This window comes from Lagopus muta, chromosome 1, assembly GCF_023343835.1.
Source record: "Lagopus muta isolate bLagMut1 chromosome 1, bLagMut1 primary, whole genome shotgun sequence".
Taxonomy (NCBI): Eukaryota; Metazoa; Chordata; class Aves; order Galliformes; family Phasianidae; genus Lagopus; species Lagopus muta.
This window is the reverse complement of record NC_064433.1, coordinates 10,128,609-10,150,487: the sequence shown is the minus strand read 5'-3', so window position 1 is coordinate 10,150,487 and position 21,879 is coordinate 10,128,609. Positions and strand designations below refer to the sequence as shown.

General features: G+C 35.6%; 1 protein-coding gene across 7 annotated transcripts in view; it reads right to left on the bottom strand.

The window, feature by feature from the left end:
- CACNA2D1 (calcium voltage-gated channel auxiliary subunit alpha2delta 1) overlaps positions 1–21,879 on the bottom strand; it is a 356,904-nt gene that overhangs the window by 132,888 nt on the left and 202,137 nt on the right. For all 7 annotated transcript variants that reach the window (XR_007374551.1, XM_048933427.1, XM_048933422.1 and 4 more), the window contains exons 5-6: positions 20,248–20,292; positions 5,641–5,770 (exon numbers count right to left, since the gene is read on the bottom strand). Coding sequence is in view for 6 of the 7 variants with exons in the window: in XM_048933427.1 (XP_048789384.1) it covers positions 5,641–5,770; positions 20,248–20,292 (175 nt within the window). In the remaining variant the exon portion in view is untranslated. The remainder of the gene's footprint in view (positions 1–5,640; positions 5,771–20,247; positions 20,293–21,879) is intronic.

Below are 21,879 nucleotides of genomic sequence, written 5' to 3'. Positions count from 1 at the left end.
AGAATTTAGAAATGTTGGTAGTTGATGGTTCCCGAAGGATTCACTGGGAAATAACCCACAGCAAAAATAAAGGGTCATGGTTAAGGCCTACATTGATTTACTGGAAACCAAATTCAAAATGCTTGGTTTTGCTTCTTTTTAAAAACAGAAGCAAACAAAACTAACAATTTCTGGACTTAATGGAATAAATGAGAAGGAAAAATAAACTCTTCCTTGACAATTTATTCATCCTTCCAAATGTGAATTACAACACTCACCTTAAACGTAAAAGATGAAGGTTAAATCAAAATTTTGATCTCTCCTTGTATATTGAAAACAATTATATTTCGAAGTTCATATTGGCCTCTAGGAAGTTTCCTCTATCTATCACATCCAGGAAACCTGCTATGTCCTTTGCAGGCTATATGACACTGTGGTATTTAAATGTATCGATTGCTGCATGTCTTACAAAGCTGTGAGGTACTTCAGTGCTATGGTGTATCTGCCTCTCCTGCCTCAGTGTCCAATTTATTTCCTTCATTCACTGGTTGTTACATCAGAAATAATAGAAAATGTCAGCTGAGAAAACTCTTCAACATAAAATATAGGATACAAAAGTGAAAATGACCATTTGTTCTTTCCAAATTCAGCCGAATAACAAAACCAACTACAAGTCAGAAGCTATAGCAAATGTTTTAGGCACTATGCCTTTTGCCTGATGTTTTGAAGTAGGAATTAACATTTCTGAGAAGTTAAAATAATACATTTTTTAACATTCTCCAAATGTTAATTTCATGAAGCCATCTATTAGTCAGCTCTCACAATAACATACACCAAATAAGAATTAGAATTGAGGTGTAAATTGTTTTTAATAGCTAATCCTAAATTAATTTCAAATGGGTTTCTTTAATTTCAGAGGTAGAATACTTCAGGAGTCCCACTTTCATATTATTTTCTAAAGCTATAATCTCATCTCTAAGTCTACAGCATTTAGGATATAAATGCATCACGATGTAGAGTACTGCTCGGAGACAAATAAAGATTTTCATCAAGTTAGAAAAGCTATTTGTTTTTTCTGTATGTGTAAGAATATTAATTCAGGAATTCTGCATGAAAATAGTAACTTAAATTATAATTGTCAGAGTATAAAGACAATATTGATCCTAGAGTTCTTTGCTTAGTCTTACATGTCAGTAATGTCCCTCTGGGTTGGAAACTGAAACAGCCAAGCAGGCTGAGTACTTAGGGACTTTGCTGTAACTAACATCTGCTTTACATTTACCCCAAGCCATAATGTTTGGTATTTAAAACAGCCTAACACTGGAAATTTATTTAAAGGTCCACTTCACTCATTCACTGCATTTTTTCACAAGTGACTCACTGACTAAAAGAACTGAATGCATTAAAAATAAATAAATAAAATAGAAGAAACAGGAGTAAGATACTCCAGATTTTCACAAATTGTTGAAGACCATAAAAATTCCCATCAAAAATTGTAATAAAAATCACTAGAAAATTCTAAGGAGCAGCAAAATTTTGACTGTGATCTCAATAAAGGGAGGGTAGTAATAAACACTACATGTATTTTTACACTGCTGAGCTATATAAGCCATCCTTTAATTCCAAGTCCATGACTGCTCTCATAAACTCTGCAAAAGGAAAGTCTTTCTTATTGTGGTAGCTGTCCAAACATATTCCAAGCTAAGTCATCATTTTGAGACATATTATTCTCTACTTTTATAAGTACTGTCAGTCTGACACTTTAATCAGCTCTTCAATGATAATCAAGTAATGACATGTGGAAATAACATTATTATTCCTTACTTGGAAGAAGTGAAGCAGGAGTAACCACAACAAAAAAACAGCCCTTGCTTATATGCTTTGCCTAGCACCCTTTCTAAAACTCTAACAAAAGCACTGACTTCTGTTTAGAATGACCACTGTAGCAGATGGTATATTATGCATCTCAAAGAGGACAGTGTATGGTGGTATCCACTAGGCAGATTAACCTTATTTGCTTTGTGCTTTGGATTTCCTCTTATTCTGGCCTGCAGTTCACATTTTCAGTTTAGGGATAAGCAGAGTACAGTGTCAATTGGGATTTGGATTTGAAAATGAAACTTTTGTTATTACTAATATGAGATGCATGACAGATTCTAGTGCATGCAATAAAAAGCTGACCTGAGGGTCTGGTCTGTTTCCGCTAGCAGACTGATTTTTTTTCAAGATCTAAATGGAACTCTTGAAAAAATGCTGAATTAAAAGTTCAATTTATGTGCATTTTACTGGGGCTGACCTCTTTTGCAGTGAGTCTAAAATTATCAGGTACAGACAAATAAAGAAATTCCTTTGATTTTTTTCCTGCTTCTATTGATGTTTTGGTAACAGATGCAGAGGAGAGAAAGCAAAATAGATTTCATGGTATTTGTTTTTGCAATCAAATAAGCTATAAATTAACAAAGCAAATGTAGTGAATGGATGTTTTGTAATGATATAATAAAATGGACCACTTCACAAGAACTTTATCAGTGTATTTCAAAATAAGAAAGTCACTATACTTGCACGTAGTAGACAACTATTATTTTTTAGCATGTACTGGTTTGTCAGGTTTAAATAGGTGGCACACTATTTGAGAGTTAATATCTAAGCCAGTATCCCAGTTTCCAAGGGCTAAATGGAGAATAGATACACACATATAAACTGTGCATGACAGAAAATCCAAATGTAACTTATATTTAAAAATTATACCTAATAATTGAAACAAACTAACAATGAAATTAAAACTGAGTATCGAACAAAGATCACAACCTCTAGAGAACTTGCTTCAACAGAGGGGTTGGACTAGATGATCTCCAGAAGTCCCTTCTAAACACCATGATTCTATGGTTCTGTGATTTCGTAGATCATATATTACTAAGAGTCAGTGATCTTAAAATTCCCCCAAAAATAAATAACTTGCAAAGCATGATCTACAGATCCAAGTGAAAATTCAGATTTAAGAATGTAACAGACATGAAGGCCAATCTCAAGGGAGGGAGGGGAATTTAAATATCTTACTGACTGTTGAAAACTGTTCTGTGAGATCCAAAGAGCAATTCTCTGCTTCTTTTGTCATCCCACAAAACATATATGATCTGTTTTTCAAAATGCAGTTCAGTAAAAAAGAATTTCCCCTTAAAGTTTTAAACTATGTCTCATGCATTGTGCCTCTGAAAGATTTGTTGTAATACCTGTTTTCTAAATGTTTACTAGAAGACTGTGAATTAGCCAAGGAACTGAAGATGTATTACAAACTACTTTTAAAATGTACAAACAATTTTCAAATGTACAACTGTTACCTACTACAATAGGCACTGAAATCTTTTTCCAAGAAATGACAGTTTACATAAAGGTAAGCAGGAAGAAAAATCACAAAAGTGTTCAAGACAGGTTAACTCTATCTAGGGTAATAAAATTTGCTTGCAGATTTTTACAAATAACTGTATATGAAAATAAAATTAAACACTAGTTTTCTAAGTCTTTTGTTGTATGACGACATTCCAGTCATTCACTGTGCTTCAGATACACTGTAAAATAAAACTGGTGAAAACGTTGTATTTATTGATGTAAAAACCACACCTTTTTTAGGTGTTCACAGGTTTTTATCTTTATAAACACCATCAGTAGCTGTTTAAGTAGAAATTACCCTGTTACTACCCTGTTACTACTTTGCTGACACAAAATTACAGATGATAATTTCTTAGGCATAATAATAATAATAATAATAATAATAATAATAATAATAATAATAATTCCCTATTCCTTGAATCTAAAATCACTAGTCATTTAGGTATACCATATCTTTGCTAGTTAACATGACAGTCAGACCCAAAGAATCATGCATTTTTCGTGATCTATGTATGTTGCCACCTCTCTCTACAAATTGACATTTATATCTTGGGATATCATTTTGTTACATACTGAAGTTGCACCTTTCCTATGGAAGTCATAGTCCATTATCATTTTTTGGTTCAGGATTTGTACAGTAATACTACCTATATTGTTTTTAATGCACATAACTGTTCTTAAAACTACTACCTAAAAGTTAGACTCAACACAACAACAAAATATTTAACTGTTATGTTTGCTAAATTTCAGACCTAGAAAAAATTCTCATGATTACAGACGAGTTTTCATAAGAGTTTAAATGCAAACTATTAATACTTATTAACTAAAAATAAAAGGAAATGGCCTATCTCTTCCCTGTAATCCTGCAATTAAGATGCACTTTAGTTATTAAGGCAAGAATCCCAGAGTAATCCTCTATGTCTGTCATTCAAGCGCACCATATAAGAGTATCAGCTATGATGATTCTCTTCCTCATCATACTGACATTTCCATTTCCATTTTCTGAATGGTCACCATGAATTTTAAAGAGCTCGGGTCACTTCAAGGTCTCTCTTCCTGATGAGATTTCAAAAAAGAAGAAAGGCTGCATACTTAAAATTAGCACCCTAAACAAAGAATTGAAAAATATGGATCATATTTCATTTTTTTTTCTGCACTTCTTTTTAAAATTATCCTTTTTGAATGCCAAAATGTCATCTTAGTGGTAATGTTTTTTGTCTTTATAATGAACACAAAAAAAGAAATTATTTTCATCCTGAAAGATAATTTAAATACCGAATGTTGAAATACTGCTACAATTAAAAAATCCTCAGCAATATGTGCATGTGTTTATTTGTTTATTTAAACACTATTTAGAAAGAGTTTACTCAAATTCTTTGCTAGTCTTGTTACTACAATTCTGGAAATGCACTGCATGCAACATAAGTACTAACATAGAACCACAGAACCATAGAATTGCTCAGGTTAGAAAAGACCTCAAAGAATAGGAGTGCCCACAGCTGTATCAGGGCACTCAGAGCGTGGTCCAGCGTGGTGAAACTGTGCTTATGCTGGGGAGTGGTGTCTCACTGCTGACAGTGACAGGACGAGGGGAAATGGCCTCAAGTTTCATCAGGGGAGGTTTAGATTGGACATCAGGAAAAACTTCTTTACAGAACGGATTGTTAAGTGCTGGAATGGGTTGCCCAGGGAGGTGGCTGAGTCACCATCCCTGGATATGTTTAACAACCATTTGGATGTGTGCTCAGGGATATGATTTAGCAGACGGTTGTTAGAGTTTAGGTAGGATGCATAGGATGTTACTTTCTTGAACCATGTATGTTCTTGGGATAATTGAAAATTATTTCAGTAATTATCTCTCCTTGACTCCAAAACAGTGTAAAGACCTGTCAAGAATTCTTTATATTACATGTGTACACAGCACACAGAAAGAATGGATAAGAAAATCAGAATATGTAGGAGTTTTGATTCATCTCCAGTTCCATCTTGAAATTCAGATCCTTCCACAATAGTCTTTAATCATAGCTAACATGGCTAATCCAACTAATTCATAAGATGAATTATATACCTAATAGCACAAATATTTGAAGCATCATTAAACTAATAAAAAAAAAAAACAAAAAACAAAACAAAACAAAACAAAACAAAAAACAGTCTCAAAATCTGTACTAAAAATAGAAATGAAAAACTGATTTGTAATTTATTTGCTTTGAAGAATGGGACAGAAGTTATAAGTTTATTACAGTAAAATCAGTTTGTGCATGTGCTACTTACAGCCTTCATAAATATCTGTTGGTATGTGAACTGCTGCATGTTGGTAAGACGTTTGCCGTCGGAAAACAGGATCTTCTTCAAATACTGGTCTGATTCTCTGGCTGCCAGATTCAGTGTCATTCTTTTCAGGCTTTTTAAAATAAGAAATGTAGAGTACAAAATATTACAAAGTATGCCAAAACGATTCCTCCTTTTACATAAAAGACTCGCAGATTTTATAGCTAAAATTTTGCATTACTGTATAAAAACACTTATTTGCTCCAGGTCTAGACAAACTTGTGTATAATTCAATATGAATTACAGGTTATCAACAGAACTCAGTGAAACTAAAAGCTTCAAAAGGAAGAGTCTAGCATTTTACATAGTCAATTGCATGATGGCAACTATGTTATCCTTGTATTACTTGTAATAATTTGTACTTAATTTTAAATATAAATGTTGCTTATCTTGATTTTTTAAATAACATCGTAAATCTTGTACCTTATAATACGATACCAGTAATACACAACTCATAAATAGGTTTTTGAGAAACAGTGATGCTTGTGTAAGACAGAGAAAGGAAATGAAGCTTTTTCATAAGTTCTGACTGTCACAGTTTTTGTTTATTGGTTTATGTAACTAGTAAGTCTTGATGAAGTTGCCTGTCTGCTCACTACTACCACCTGCCTCCCTGCCTCAGTTTTCTAGCTTCTCTTACCTGCACCACTGCTTCTTGTTTCTTTTCAATCCACTCAGACTTTTAGTTAGGATTTAAAAAAATTTGTAAAGCAGAGGTTTGTTTGTTTGTTTTTAGATACAAAACTGCATGAAGCATGAAAACCAAGAAGGGAGTGAAGATCAAAAGGGAGTTGCTAATGTCTTTGCTTGGCTCAGCTGCAGATGGAACAGGAGTCTCCATGGCATAAGCAGGTTGCCACTTTAATTAATAATGAATCAACTAGGATACTAAATGATTACTTAGGCCAGCAATTATAAGCAATTATATGGATATTTTTAATTCTACAGAGTCATCAGTTTTTTTAAATGTATTATAGTTGAAAAACATTGCTGAAAAAGAAGCATCTGTCTGATGATTCAGGCACACCATGCATTGAAGCTATTCTCTATATACTTCCAATATGTCTATTATCCCTTATCCTCAATATACAGACAGCTGAATTTTAATTCAACTGCAAATCATCCTGATTAAAGCTAAGTTTCCTTATCTGTTTCACCATAGGATCATGGAAAGATACACAAGTTCAAATGCCTGAAATAAGCAGCTTTATCATGTAGATTGTGAAGAAGTAGTTTCTTTTGGAAACATAAAGGGTACAGCTTGTCCAAAAAGTGAAATCTACTGATTTCAATAACACGGCAGTTTACATATTAGCTCATTGCCCCAGGCTGCTTTCACGGTCCATGAAGAAAAATAGGCACTTTTGGAGCAAAATTCATCTCATCTCATCTTACTTAAACAGCTGTTTTCCCATGAGATGAATCAAGAAAGAAGCCACTCCTCCCTTCCATCGAGTCCAATAGCTGTAGGCCAGCTAGTGTAGATGTAGATGGCTGCAACATGACTGTCTAGAATTAGGGGAGATACATCTCACAATGCAACTCTATTTTACTTTTAGAAAAATGAAGTTAGGCATGAATTCTACCTTTTTTTTTTTTTTTTTTTTTTTTTTATGTAGTATAGCTATTATATCTTATGCTAAGTTGTTAAGTTTACTGTTTATCCCTTAATCCAACTCGGATGCATGAGATAGAAGGAAAGACAGAATTCTTAATGCTCAAGGTGAAGGATGATACTTTTAATTCGTGCAAAACTATTACCAGGTAAAGTCTAAGTCTACAATAACATTAAATAATATAAACTGATATAATGTGCTAATTACTTAGAATTACTCTCATTGGAAAATCTGAGGCCAGATGACAGATACTGTTTATTTTCCTCTGCTTTTTCACTTAAAGTGTCTCTAGACACATCTATTTTCCATTGGGAGATTTGGAGGTTGTCAAAGGACTTCTATCATACTTCTTCATTTCAATTCTTTTCAGACAGTCATGTTTAAGCTTTGGAATATGAATTAGAAAAATGGGAAATGCTTGTACAATACAATCTAAAAAGTCCCAATACAATATGCCACTTGCTTAACTTTACCAGAGGTAACATCACTACAGCTTACTTTCAAGTAAACTGGAGCTGGTATCATTAATTGTTTATGTGTTCTGTAATTAGAAATGGCACAGAATTTTGACTTCAGACAAAATATTTGAGTCCAATTTGACTCTTTTTTTTTTTTCCTTTTTATTCCTGCAATCTCTCTTCCCCTCTCTATCTGTCCATCTATCTAACTGTTTCTGAGAATTGGGATACTATGTAACATTGAAGAAATTCTTTTCACAAGTTATCTTTTTGTTTCGTGCTGCTCAAGGTAATGAACGTGTCTAATCCTGCAAATACAGTCTCAACAATTGATCTTATGTACGAAAAGAATTCCTTTCCTGTCTGCAAATCATTTGATTAAAAAAATGAAAACACTTTCTGAAATGAGTACCAACAACTAAAGTCTCCTGTTGCTTTCACAGAACATTTCAGGAAAAACAAAACAAAACAAAACACTGAAGCCATTGTGAAAATATCACAATGAGTGGATGTCACAAGATTTTTTTCCAACAAATTTTCAATAATAGACACTTGAGAGCGTGGTACAGTAAGACAGAAAGTGGGTAAACCATCAGATCTGTACTACAGGGTTCTGCATAAAGATTTTGACACTCAAGTATGCATTTTTAGAATTCCTAAAGCCTTTGAACATTAACTTTTATTAGTGCTCAGTGCCATTCTGAGTAACAGAATAAAACTGAGCCTTCAGTCTCTCCCATAACTCATGTTCTATGGAAGAAACTTTGAGTCTACTACCAACATTTGACTGAACATCAATGAAACAGATTTTACGTAATCCACCAGAACATCTTAAATATTCAAACACAAGTCTATTTTCCACACTTGTAATGGTACACAGAATCACGGAATTGAAGGGATTGGAAGGGATCTCTAGAGATCATCAAGTCCAAACCCACTGCAAAGGCAGGAACCCTACAATAGGTCTCACAGGTAGATGTGCAGACTGATACTGAAGATCTCCATAGAAGGAGACTCCACAACCTCTCTGGGCAACCTGCTCCAGTGCTCTGTTACCCTTCCTGTAAAGAAGTTCTTCCTCATGATTATATAAAACTTATATTAAAGTTTTAGGTCATTGCTCCTTGTCCTTTTGCTACGCACCACCAAGAAGAGCCTGGCCTTATCCATTTGCCACATACTTCCAGTCAAATATTTAAAAACATTAATCAGATCTCCGTCAGTCTTCCTTTCCCCAGGCTGAACAGACCAAGCTTGCTCAGCCTTTCCTCATACAGGCGATGCTCCAGGCCCTTTGTCATCTTTGTGGTCCTCCACTGAACCCTTTCTAGGAGATCCCTGCCTTTTTTGAACTGGGGATCACAAAGCTGGACACAAAAGGCTAGCATCAGAAGCATTACAGACAAACTGGTACTGCCCTCAATACACCACTTCTTGACCAGCAGCCCTAATGCAAGACCTCACATATCCAATGGTTTGTAGTGGATTCTTTTACAGAAATCTACTTAGTTTTCAGTTGGCAACTACATGAATTACAAGTAAGCTACATCTCTATTAGGGGAGGAAAAAAAAAAAAAGAAAGAGAGAGAGAGAGAAGAAAAGGAAAGATGAAAAAAGAAAACCTCAGTGTTATTAATTATTTAAGTTTGGTATTTCTATCAAAAGTTTGACTGGATTGCTGCAGTGGTTGTTAAATTCTTAATAACCTCCTAAACTTTGCTTTCAGGAAAACAGTGAAACACCTATTTTCAAGGAATATAATCTAGTGTATGAATGTAATTAAAATTCAACTCCAACCAATTTGTCTCTCAAGTCAGGAACTGAAACACAATCAATACTGGCACAGAAAAATCCCGCATGAGATGGTGGCTGAAGATTAATTTTCTGTCTATTTAAACCTGGTCTTCACTTATTGAATTACATTGTTACCTACCACTGACAGTCAGCAAAATATCTTAATGCGTTCCCTGCAATGAATCTCCAGACTCATTTCTCTGTCCCTCGTGAGGAAGATAAAATCCATTTCTTCTTCAGTTCACATTTGTGCCAGTTTATGGCTATTTTTTTTTCCAATTAATATTTTTTCATGTGTCTGCACTATCAGAATAGAGGGAAATTGATGTCACTGGTAAGATCTGAGTAAAGTGGATTCTTCTGTGGGTGTTTTTGTGATCTTGCCTAAATTATTTATGGCACGATCTAAAATAACTAGAGGTTACTTGCCATTTAGAGGGATATTTATACTATAGTCTCATAAACCAAAACATACTTGAAATAATGCAACTGCTCTTTCAAAGGCTTTGTGAACTTAAACTAAGTTATGTTCACATAGTAACTGGAAGCTTTATGCCAAGAAGTACCATTGAAAAGCAAATTACCATTAAATGAGAATGAAACAAAACAGCTTGTAAAACTCAGACACAGCTTAACTCCCATTTCACTGCAATTAAAAGTATCCTGATGTCTTTTCACAGCACTGAGTTATTTTTTTATCATCATCATAGCAATAGGAAGATGACTGGACTTTATACTATTTTATTTTCTTTCAGTTGGAAAGCACTGGTTCATTAGCTGAACAGATCAGGAACAGAAACCTGAAGATAGAACAGGTATTGGGATGAAGGACTGAAAATCTCAAGTCACATAAATATTTTAGCAATTACAGAATTACAGAATTGTAGGGGTTGGAAGGGAACTCCAGAGATCATTGAGTCCAACCCCCCTGCCAAAGCAGGTTCCCTACACAGATATAATCTTAAAGAGACCTATGCAATCACATTTTCTCTTCTAAAACTGACATAATATTTTAGTGAGTTGGAATTATGTGTTGAAACATTGATTTCTTATTTGATAATCAAAACATAATTGAAAGTTTTGTTTTTTTCTCTTTGTTACAGATTACAGCTGACCTTCACCTCAAAGCTAAATAGAGACTATGGTAGTGACATCAACATGTAAAAATCCACATATTCCTTCTCCAATATTTTCCTTAGCTACAAAGGCAGGCAAAATGAAATACACATTTTAAATAGCTAAGCACATAAAAATAAATCATCAGGAACCTCTTCCAGTTCTCAATGGGTTTTAAGGATGGAGGAGAGCTGCCTTACAATAACACCAGCATCATTCATTAGTTCCATGGACTTGTGCACATCTGACTTCTGTAAGTGCTTCCTAAAGTTTTATTCTTCTATTATGGGAATGTCTTCTTACTCACAACTCTGCTACCAGGCTCAGGTACCCAGCAGAATGATGCAAAGAATGCATGGAAAATCCCTATCTTCCTTGCTAAATCATTAGTCACCACCTACTTAGAAGTTTCTTTAGCCTTCCTTTTGATGTCAGTGTTAAAGAAGCACATCTCCATATCCCTCTTGAATAGCACACCTTCATCTTGGGTTCAGAGGTCTCTATGTATGCTCTCACACCAACCTCTCAAGATCACCTGGTTCTTTTCTATACAGGGTGACAGCTTGGGAAAAAAGAGGAGTTTAAGACCAGGATGGTCACTATGAGTGTTTTTCCTGCCAGCCCCTAAGGTATTGGAAGCAAGTGTCTACTTCAGCAATGACTTTTACAGTTCCTTGACTGAATAAGATTATGTCATTAGACACCATGATGAATATGTTGTCATGTTATAATTAAAGCATATCTTAACCGATTTAAATATTATGAGCCAATGAGAAAAGATCTAGTGAATTACTTAAAAAAAAAATCTTTTACAATTCCTGGCCTCCTTCAAATCCCTGTATTTAGATCCTACTAGAGTACTTACAGTAATAATAAAAGTAAAAGGAAACATGTATAAGTTGCTTATAAAGGCCCTGCAGGATATTTAGCCACCATCTGCAATTCCAAGACCAAAATGCACTCTGGATAATTTAGATTTTTCATACAACACCCAAATTACAGGGTACTCTACTTTTATTGAAATAAATTACACTGCCGATCTTTTACTATTTCCACATCTGATTAAAGATAATATCCCTCAAGAATAAGATATGTTAAATCATCTTAATGCTTCATCAGGAATTAGTTGTAATACCACTGAATGTGAACATTTAATTAATTGGATTTTTTCATCTGATGCAGTTGTCTTTGCCATGCTTTGCTAGGTCACTGACTGATCCTGTTTCATAGCACATTCTTATCTCTGTAGTACTGGTTAAAGTCCAGACTTTGTAAATCTTGCAGCATACTAATTGGTTGCTCTTTCTTCTTAATTTGGCAGTCCTTTGTGTCAATAACAACATTAACAACTGTAAAGCCCTGCTCTGGGAAAGAGATTGGACTACATGACCCCCAGAAGTCCTCCTCATCTCATGTTCTTCTGTGATTCTGCAAGATAACGCTAATGAAGCCAAAAACACTATAAAAACATCACTCACTAATACATGATTATATAAAATAAGAACAGGTTTTTACTAATTAAATGACAGCTGTATTTAGGCAGATAATAAACATTAAATAAAACACAAAGCCACACACTCGCCTCTGAGTTACATATGAACAATTAAGTTTCCTTGCAGGCTACAGACAGTTTAATAATTTGAGTTAACTGCCATAGCACTGTTTTGAAACGGTGTTAGTGTGGTAAAAACTTAAAAATGTAATACATCAAAAGATGACATGAACAGAGGCAGAGAGGAATTTTAGAAAGGTATTCTATCCAATAGGAGAAGCACATCAAAAAAGTAAATGGAAAAACAAAAATGAAAAAATAAAAAAATAAAAAAAAAAAAAAAAGGAAGAAGAAACATGTCAGCTTTAAAATATTGCAAGAAATCGTGAGAAAAGTAAAGGAAAATAAAATTTTAATAGGTCAGCTGAAAGCAAGTTCAAAAGTTTTAAAGTCTGGACAACTGTAATTTGTGGAATTCATGTAAAATCACCTGCAATACACATGACAAAGATGATCTGCAAGATTATCTATAAGACACCTTTTTACAATCAAGCTTTAAAACTCTAAAACAAGACAAAAAATAACTGAAGAAGCCTACGCACAGGCAGCACCTGCCAAATGGGTTTTTCTGAAGCTAAACCCCAGATTCAGCCCAATCAAAGTGACATGACCCTTTCTATTCAGCCCATTTCAAAATGGCATGTCAAAACACTCACACAGCACTGTTACGTGGAATTGGCCAATAAAGAACTCACTAGAAATAGCTATTTCTAATTCTCTAAAAACTCAGATGTCAGATGTTGAAGCTGCTTTTATTTACCAACAATGATCACTCCACATTCACTACAATTGTTATAACTCATGCATCTGATATTAGTAGGAAATGTCCTCAAGGAAGCAATTTTCCATTAAATTGATGAATCACTCACTTTAGGGCTGAATTTTGATATTTGATGTGACATAAATTTAGCCTCCATAAGGAGAATTCAAGATCTGCTCTTTTGTGCAAATTTGCCTTCGAGGTAGGACTCTCCACATTAGGAACATACTCATCTCTTTAGGACATTGACAACTACAGTTATCACTCTTGTCCTTTTTATTTCATAACTCTGTTTCACAGGTAGGAGGTAGCTTTGGAGCAGTCATTTCATTATCATGCATTTTTATTTGCAGCCTTGAAAATATATTCATTTGGGAGAAGAGTAGAGTTGTGCAAATTGGAATAAAAGAATATAAACCTGACACAGTTGTTTTTAAAACAGAATACTTCCCCCCCCCTCCCCCCCCCCCAAAAAAAAAAAAAAAAAAAAAAAAAGCAAGAACATTTGCTCCCTGTGGAGCCTTTTCCTATGAGTTGAACTCAAGCTTTCTTGGAATAGCTTGAAATAGAAAGACCTGAGGTCTCACAATGACATTTAGTAAAAAAAACCCCACATTCCTAAAATAAAAATTAAAATAAAATAAAAATAAAACAGCTTCAAGATGAACACGCCAGGTGAATAACCATTGTTTTTACTCACTGAGAAAGGGGAGGTTTGGTGAGAGCACAGCCCACACTTCCCATAGGGTGCCACATCTGTGCATGTGGGAGGTGGGACAATTGGTGAGAACTGTAAAGCTTTGTCCCTCCTTGCTCAGGAGACCAGCTTTCCTTGGCAGTCTCTGAGACCACAGGATGAAACATGGTCTCCACCAGACAGCAGGCTTATTCTAAGAAGACCATGGCAACCCAGACAGAAGGCCTGCCCAGAAATGTTGCTGTTCAGGTCTCTGGCTACAGGGAGTACCTGAGCCTGCTGCTGCCCAGGGAGAGTGGCAAGGACTCCACCTGTGTGAGGTGTGAGCACATGGACAAGCTGCTCAGCCTGGTGGTGGAGCTCAAGGATGAGGTGCAGAGACTTAACACTATCAGGGAGTGTGAGTGGGAGATTGACTGGTGGAGTGACTCGCTGGCTTACTAGATGGAAGGGTTCCAGGAAAATACCCCCAGAAAGGTAGTGGACCCCCTGTCCTGTCAGTTGGACAGACCTGACTGATGAGGAGGGTTGGAAGAGAGTCCCTACTAGGTGTCACGGGGGCCCCCCCCTGCCTGCTTTGACCACTTCCACAGCTCCCTCTAAGCAACAGGTTCCAGTTGCTGGAAATTGAATGGGAGGTGAGTGGAGAGGTGATGGAAGATCTACCTAGGAGGGAGCCTACAGCGAGGCGGTCACCCCCGCGCCTTGAGACTGCCTCTGACAGGAAAGAAAGAAGGGTGGTAGTGGTGGGTGACTCCCTTCTCAGAGGAACAGGGCCATCGGGAAGTGTGCTGCCTTCCTGAGGCAGTGGTTATCAAGGACATAACCAGGAAACTCCCTAAGCTGGTTAGGTCATCTGATTATTTTCCATTACTCGTAGTTCAGGTGGGCATTGATGAAATTGCTCAGACAAGCCTATGAACTATGAAAAAAGATTTCAGGGGCTTAGGGCATTTAGTTCAAGGAGCAGGAGCTCAAGTGATCTTCTGCTCTATACCTTTAGGGGCAGTAAGGGACACTGAGTAGGATCAGAAAGCACAAGCAAAGAATAATTGGCTAGTGTCAAGCCAGAAATTTTGGGTTATATGATCATGGAGTAGTTTACTCGGCCCCTGGCCTGTTGTCTGTCCGTGGAACCCACCTAACTCAAAGGGGGCAACAAATCCTAGTGCAGGAGCTAAGCGGGGCTTATTGAAAGAGCTTTAAATTAACTGTGAAGGGGGAAGGAGACAAACCACAGGCTCACAAGAGATGAGCCTAGGGGAATGATGCTTAAGCTGGGAGTGAAGCAGATGACTAAACTGAAGTGCATCTACACCAATGCACGCAGAATGAGCAACAAGCAGGAAGAGTTACCATTATACCATTATTATCACCTTACAAAGATCAGCATTTATGCTGCAATTTTATTTTCAAGAGGAGCTAGTATTTCAGATAGCCTACAGCTTCCTCAAAAGGGGGAGTGGAAGGATAAGTACTGATCTCTCTCTGGTGACAGCAACAGGACCTGAGGGAATGACATAGAACTGCGTTGGAGTATTTCAGGTTGGGTGTCAGGAAAAGGTTCTCCACCAAGCTGGCACTGGGCTGGTTGGAGTTCAGAAAGTGTCTGCACAACACACTCAGACATATGGTCTGATTTTTGGGTGGTTCTTTGAGGAGCTAGGAATTGTACTTGATGAGTTCAACTTATGAGTCCCTTTCAATCCAAGATATTCTATGATTCTATGATATTGTTCCAAAACAGCAAGGAATCACTAATTTATAAATGCATTCTAAACCATGTGGCAAATTCAGAAATGTTCTTACAAGATTTCTCCCTGAATGTTCCATAAAGTAATAATAATAAAAAAAGATTTTCATATTTTAAACAGCCATAGGTATACTCAGGATTGATCCAGAATCCACAGATTGGCCTAATCACAGGGTCAATTCACATTTTCTGCAGATCCTTACTCCCAAAAGCAACTGTAATTCCAGAGCTTTTATGTTAATTACTTAACATAAAACCAAAAAGTGCTACTGCCATTCATTAATACATGAACAATAACACCACATGGAGTACTGCTGTTAATCATGACTGCAATACTAACATCAGATTGTATAAAAAAAATCACTTGTAAATCAATGGTGTTAAGTGGGGACACAACTCTTGCCAGGAGACAAAAATGCCAGCTCCCAATTAAAGTCTAATGAGTAAGACCTTTGTGCTGTAAACTTCCAGTGAAGCATGGCTGCTTTAATGTTAAAGAATTATTTGTTTATTTGTATTGCTTATACATTTCAGTTAAATTATGAAAAAAACACAATCTGCTTTTCCTTAGGCTGTTATATCTCTTACAGGAAGGAATACATAAAAATACAAGAAGAAAATGCACTAAGGTAGTAAAGGAACAAGACACAAAGAGAAGATCAGAGAAATGATAGGGGAAGAATCAAGGAAGAATGAAATTAAGTAACTGAACAATTTAATACATAGTGAATAGGTGGATTACCTGAACCAATGAGAACAGAAAAAATTGATTTGGCAAGGTTCTATTAAGAAAACACAAAATCACTAGACATGAAATGAAGACCATTACAAAAATGAGAAAAGAAGTGCATAGTGAAGCAAAGATAACTGCAAAAAGGGTGGAGAACAAATGACAAGAAGAGAAAATGAATAAAAAAACAGGCAAAGCAATATTAAAACCTTTGGGAAAGGGAATACTAATGTGGGTCCAATAAACACCCTGCATCATGTGTACAGAGTGATTCGAGAAAAGTAGTTGACACCTGCAAATGAAAGTATATTACATAGACAGTATATGAAATGGAAAGAGTTCTAGGGAACAGGACAGTGAATGAAACCCTGAGAGACCTGTATTAAATTACAAATTTTGCCATTATCTTCCTATGTGATACGAAAAATGAGAATGTAATACCTCCTACCTTGTTGTGAAGATAAAACCATTAATTATCATGAAGTGCTCACATATTACAGCACTGTGGGGGAAATGAGCAAGTAGAATCTAATTACTGCTGTAATATAAGTGTCCGAAAGTTATATTACTGACTGATGGACTAAGAGGTTACAAATTAATTATTTTATTTGGGAGACTAAGGCTAAAGAATACACTTATTTTTCCTTAAAGTCCAAGTGAACACTGACATTAGATTCTAAAAGACTCATCTAGACTACAGATAGAAAGTGAAAGAGAAGGATTTTCTGAATGTGGTACAAGAACAGGAAGAAGGAAAATAAAATACAGTGAAGAATATTAATATACACTAGAAAATAATACACTGACTTAGAAAAGAGGATTTTTCCTCTTGTAAAGCTACAATTTAAAAGGATTAGTGGAGTTAAGACAGGAAACCAGGATCTGTGAGATTAATTTCTTCTAATTTTTAAACATCTAAAAGTTATGATTTAAAAGATCTAAAGAGAGAAATATACCTGAAAGTCATTCAGCTGACCTGTGTCAAACACTTAGCACAGAATAAAACAAATAGCTATACACAGTGACTAGGTTAATCTTAGATACCTAATTTCAATGAATAAATTACTGATACTAATTATTCTTACTTCTACTTTTAGAAAAAGCTGTCAGGTAGTATGATTAAATAAAGGTCTATGGCATAAAAGAACAGAAAGTACAAATTTCTTATGAGACAAAAAATGGACGGCAGATGCAGTTTTACTAGTCAGTGTTTTGGAAAGACTCATTTAAAATCTCTGCCTATGAAAAAGGTGCTAAGTTGTCTCATCTGTTTCATATACACTCATTGCCAAGGTTTCCATAACTAAAACACCTTATTTGTTCTAAGACAGTCTACACATAAGGTAATGCACATGTAGGATGACTAGTAAGGCTAACAAGTGCCTCCAGAGCCCCAACACACTGCTACTTATTCACCCGATCAAAAGTTCAGCCCAAAACTAAACTGTTAGAGACCCCACTATGAAGGTACCATTAGCTATATGAGACCTATCTTCTCCTTTCTTCCCTCATTTGGCTGAGAAGTGTGCTACTCTAAAAGGGCAATCTAGAGCAAAGACATTATTTTATGTGATGTACACCAGTTTCTTTGTTGCCTACAAGGTTGTCTTCCTAAAATGAAATTAATCTTTATGAACATCTTCCTTGCCCATAAATGCCCAACCATCTGTCAATTTTCAGCTGTATGAGTGGGACATTTTATTTTCTTATTGTCATCAGAGCTTATCAAGGATTACTGCTTTTATTAGAGCTTAAGTTTAATAATTTTTAGCATCATTATGAAATGTTCAGCTTTATTAAACAACAAGAAAAAGAATTTACAGTATGTTTTACTAGTATGAACAAATACAGGCCATAGCAGAAAGGCTGAACCAACTGTAAGAGATTATTCTTTTACACCATTGCCTCAAAGCTTGCTGGGGACACAGATGAACAAGTCCATGCAAGTCCTGGCCAAAGGTTAAGAAATCCTTTGTCCTAGGGACACAGATGGACAAGGCCAGCAGCAATCTCGAGGGAGATGGCCATCTCATGGGGTTGCTGCACATGACTCTTACCCAAGCGCCCAGGAATGCCACACTGGCAGAAGAAGGATAAAAATGGGACCTATAACCATGAGATTGGGTTTTCTGGAAACAGATTATTTATGAAGAGGGGTTTCTGACATGAGAAACCTCACAACATGCATCTCTCCCTCCTAGACTTGCTCTGCACTTTACTTGCACACTGAAAAAGAACAAAAGTGTTTGCCATTAGAATGCCTGCATGCTGACGGACTCTCCTGGGCCTGCTACCTGAGTCCTGCTGCTTTTTCCCAGACTTACCCTGCGGCTTCTTCCTGCTACCTCCTTGCTGCCCAAGGCTGGCCGTGCTGCTGCTGCTCTCCCCCTGCGCTTTTGCCTCAGACTGTCAGAACAACGTGCAACAGGACCGCTGCTGGATCCTGGTGATGACTATCCCCACTTTACGCAATTCTTATTTCCTATCTTTTCTACTGCCCTCTCTCCCTTCCCCATCACCCTAATTCATAACAGTCGCCGTCCTTCCCTTCCCTGTCTCCCTGATTAGGATTTATAATAAACTGGTTGGACCAATATTTGAACCGCTGTTTCTTAATCTCATGCCTGGTATACAGATATCAGAAAACCTCCTCTCCCTCCTATAATTTGGAATGAGACACCAACAAGTAGGAGCAGTGGCTAAGATATTCAATTAGAACTCATGGGGAAATTGTCTTCAATTCAGCCAGAAAACGATCTGATCAGATTGCCAAAAAGGCATAAATGCTACAATAAACAAGTGTTACTTGTTCATTAACAGGTTGGCCCTGGCTAACAAGGAGCTATTTTTAACTTAACAGTAATTATTATTGAACTAAGAGTTCTGGTGGAATAAAATTGTTTTGCACCAAAAGGAAAAAATTATCTGAAATAAAGTCAAAGACATAAGTAAACTCTGGAGCAAAATTTCCTTTTCTGGTTTGCCTAACCAGTCTGAATTCACCTCAAGACCCTTCCTAATACCATTTGATCATAACAGATGCAGCAGGCCTTTTTATTTCAGACCCTAATTTACCATTACCTAATTTACCATTGCTGTACTACGTGGTATGTTTACCTTCAAAAACTAAGTGAAACCTAGTTTTGTTATTCATCTGTACCTGACATACTAGTGAATATCTTAGTTTTAAGGCATACACACTTCAGAACTTAAGACAATTAATTTGTTTATGGTATTTGAAATCCAGTACTCATAATTCTATATAAGCATATCAGATAGTTTTGCTTGGCATGATATATGCAACTTCTTGAATTGCCTTACAACAGAAGCATCAACTGCAATAGTGATGCCATCAATCTCTAAAGAATACTTGATTAAAAAGTGCAAATGATGCATGCTGGCACTTCTGGTTAATACACTTACAAAATCTTTTCCATGGCTTTATAAATTAAATCTGTACTGAAGACAAGAGGTTGTATTATCTCAAGTAAAGGTGAATATAACTTGCCTTCTCCCAAGACATTAAGATTTTTAATATTTAAAGCCAGATAAGAAACTGGGCATTGAAATCCCATACATTTTCTCTAAAATTTGAGACCAGATTTTCAATTTCTCACAACCTTATTATACACATATGAGTGATCACAAAATGCATGAAAACTGTTACTCAATAACATTTTCTATCTGCTTCCATCTCATGTGGAAGAATTCTTAGAATACAAAACAAAATAGTACTCCTTCTGAGTAAATTATTTACACCTCTCATTTTGATTCTCAAATCCTATAATCATATTTATATTACATATCAAAAAGTGAATGATACTGCTGTCAGGATTTTTTTCTTCCTACACATTCCCTGATCAGCAACTCAAAACAGTGCATGAATAAACCAGGTCTTGCGAATAAGAAAAAAAAATACTATCTGGCTCTTAAGAAAACCTGTAAATAAATTTTTAAGTTTCTGGTTTTCCTACTTCTGCAAAATATTTAAATGTTTATTTAGCATTCAATTAATCTTTTCATTCCCTTAATTTTCTGAGATTATAGGCAATAAAGGAAAAAAAAATTACTTACATCATTCTGATCATCTTTTGCATTGTAATAGATTATATCATTATTCTGTAAAAGAAGAAAAGAAGGAAATTAATTAAAATAGGGCATAAATTTCACTAGCAGCAATCAGTACTAAAATACAGAGGTAAACCTGCAATTCTTTATGCATTCTCTTTGAAATATCACAGAGTAAAATGTTGCATGTAACATTTCCCATTTCCATATTCAACTTAATTCATTTGATAATTTATCTCTGGGAAATTACATAAGACATGCTAACAGCTAGAAAAGTACACACTGTGTGGGATGAAATCCAGAGATCTGTAAATTCCTTAGTCTAGACATATGAAGATTTTTACATGCAAGTAGGTGATTTACACATAAAGAAGTCCAGCAGATAAAAGAATGCACAAATATTACTGAGCATACTAAGTATTTGTTGCACACACTGATTGGTTTAACTCCCGGAGTAAAAACAAAAATTGGGAAAGAATGTCTAACTGCTGCAGTGTACAGTGAAACACAGAAGCCCTGCAGAAACACAGTACCATATAATCCATACAAAGCAATGAAGGAGAATATTACTGATTACCAATTATTACTAAATCAGTCAGCAAATCAATTCTGTATAATATCTATAGTGGTTTGAAACTCCTGGAATTTTCTATGGAATATATTTTTGTTTTCTCTTGAAATGTTTCTGAGCCATTTAATAACTCTACAGAGTTATATTCAGTGGGATAGATTTCCAATAAATTTAAGTGCTCTACTGTACCTTATACTTTTTCTTACACTTTTTAGACTGAAAGTAATAGTCATATGCAACTTTTATGAACACATTTACATGTACATATTTTTTTCAAGCCCGAGTGATTGTGAATAAAAAAAATCATAGCTAACCTTTGTCAAGTCCAGTAGCTTGTTTAAAATAGGCAACTGAATGTATTCTCTGAAAACAGACTTTTTTTTTTACTGTAAGCAATACTTTTGGAGCATATGAATCTAAACAAAAATTTCACCCCAAAGTTCTCTTTTCTTTTATGAATACAAACAGGAAAGAATGGTTTCAGTAATCATTTTTCAAGTGAGCGAGACAAAGAAAATTATTACTTGCTTTAAAAAGGTACCTTGTGCTACAAGTTAATGCAGTTCACCTTTATAAATGATCTGTTTCCTTCATAAATAATTATATCATTCATTCTCATTTGTGACCTTTTTGAGATGCGAACATGAATTATGTCATAGATGAGCTAAAGGTCAATATGAAGTAATTGTTGTTGACATAGCCTCATCCTCTCTCCCTCAAAATGCACTTTTCCAACTTTCCATCAAAATACTGTTCTATTCTCAGCTCACTATGTTTCACATTTGTGTCTGGGTACCTAAGACAGAGCTCATAGTGTGATGCAGATAAAGGATGAAACTCCTTTGATCATTTGGCATGACCCATAGCCATGATTATTAAAGACCAGCATTAATTGTTTATTCATTTGTTACTTGATTGTTAATAACAGAATCACAGAATCATAGACGATTCCGCATTGAAAAGAACCCACAAAGGTCATTGAGTCCTATGTCTGGCTCCACAGAGGAACACTCAAAATTCAAACTCTATTCTGAAAGCACTGTCAAAATGCTTCTTCAACTCCAGCA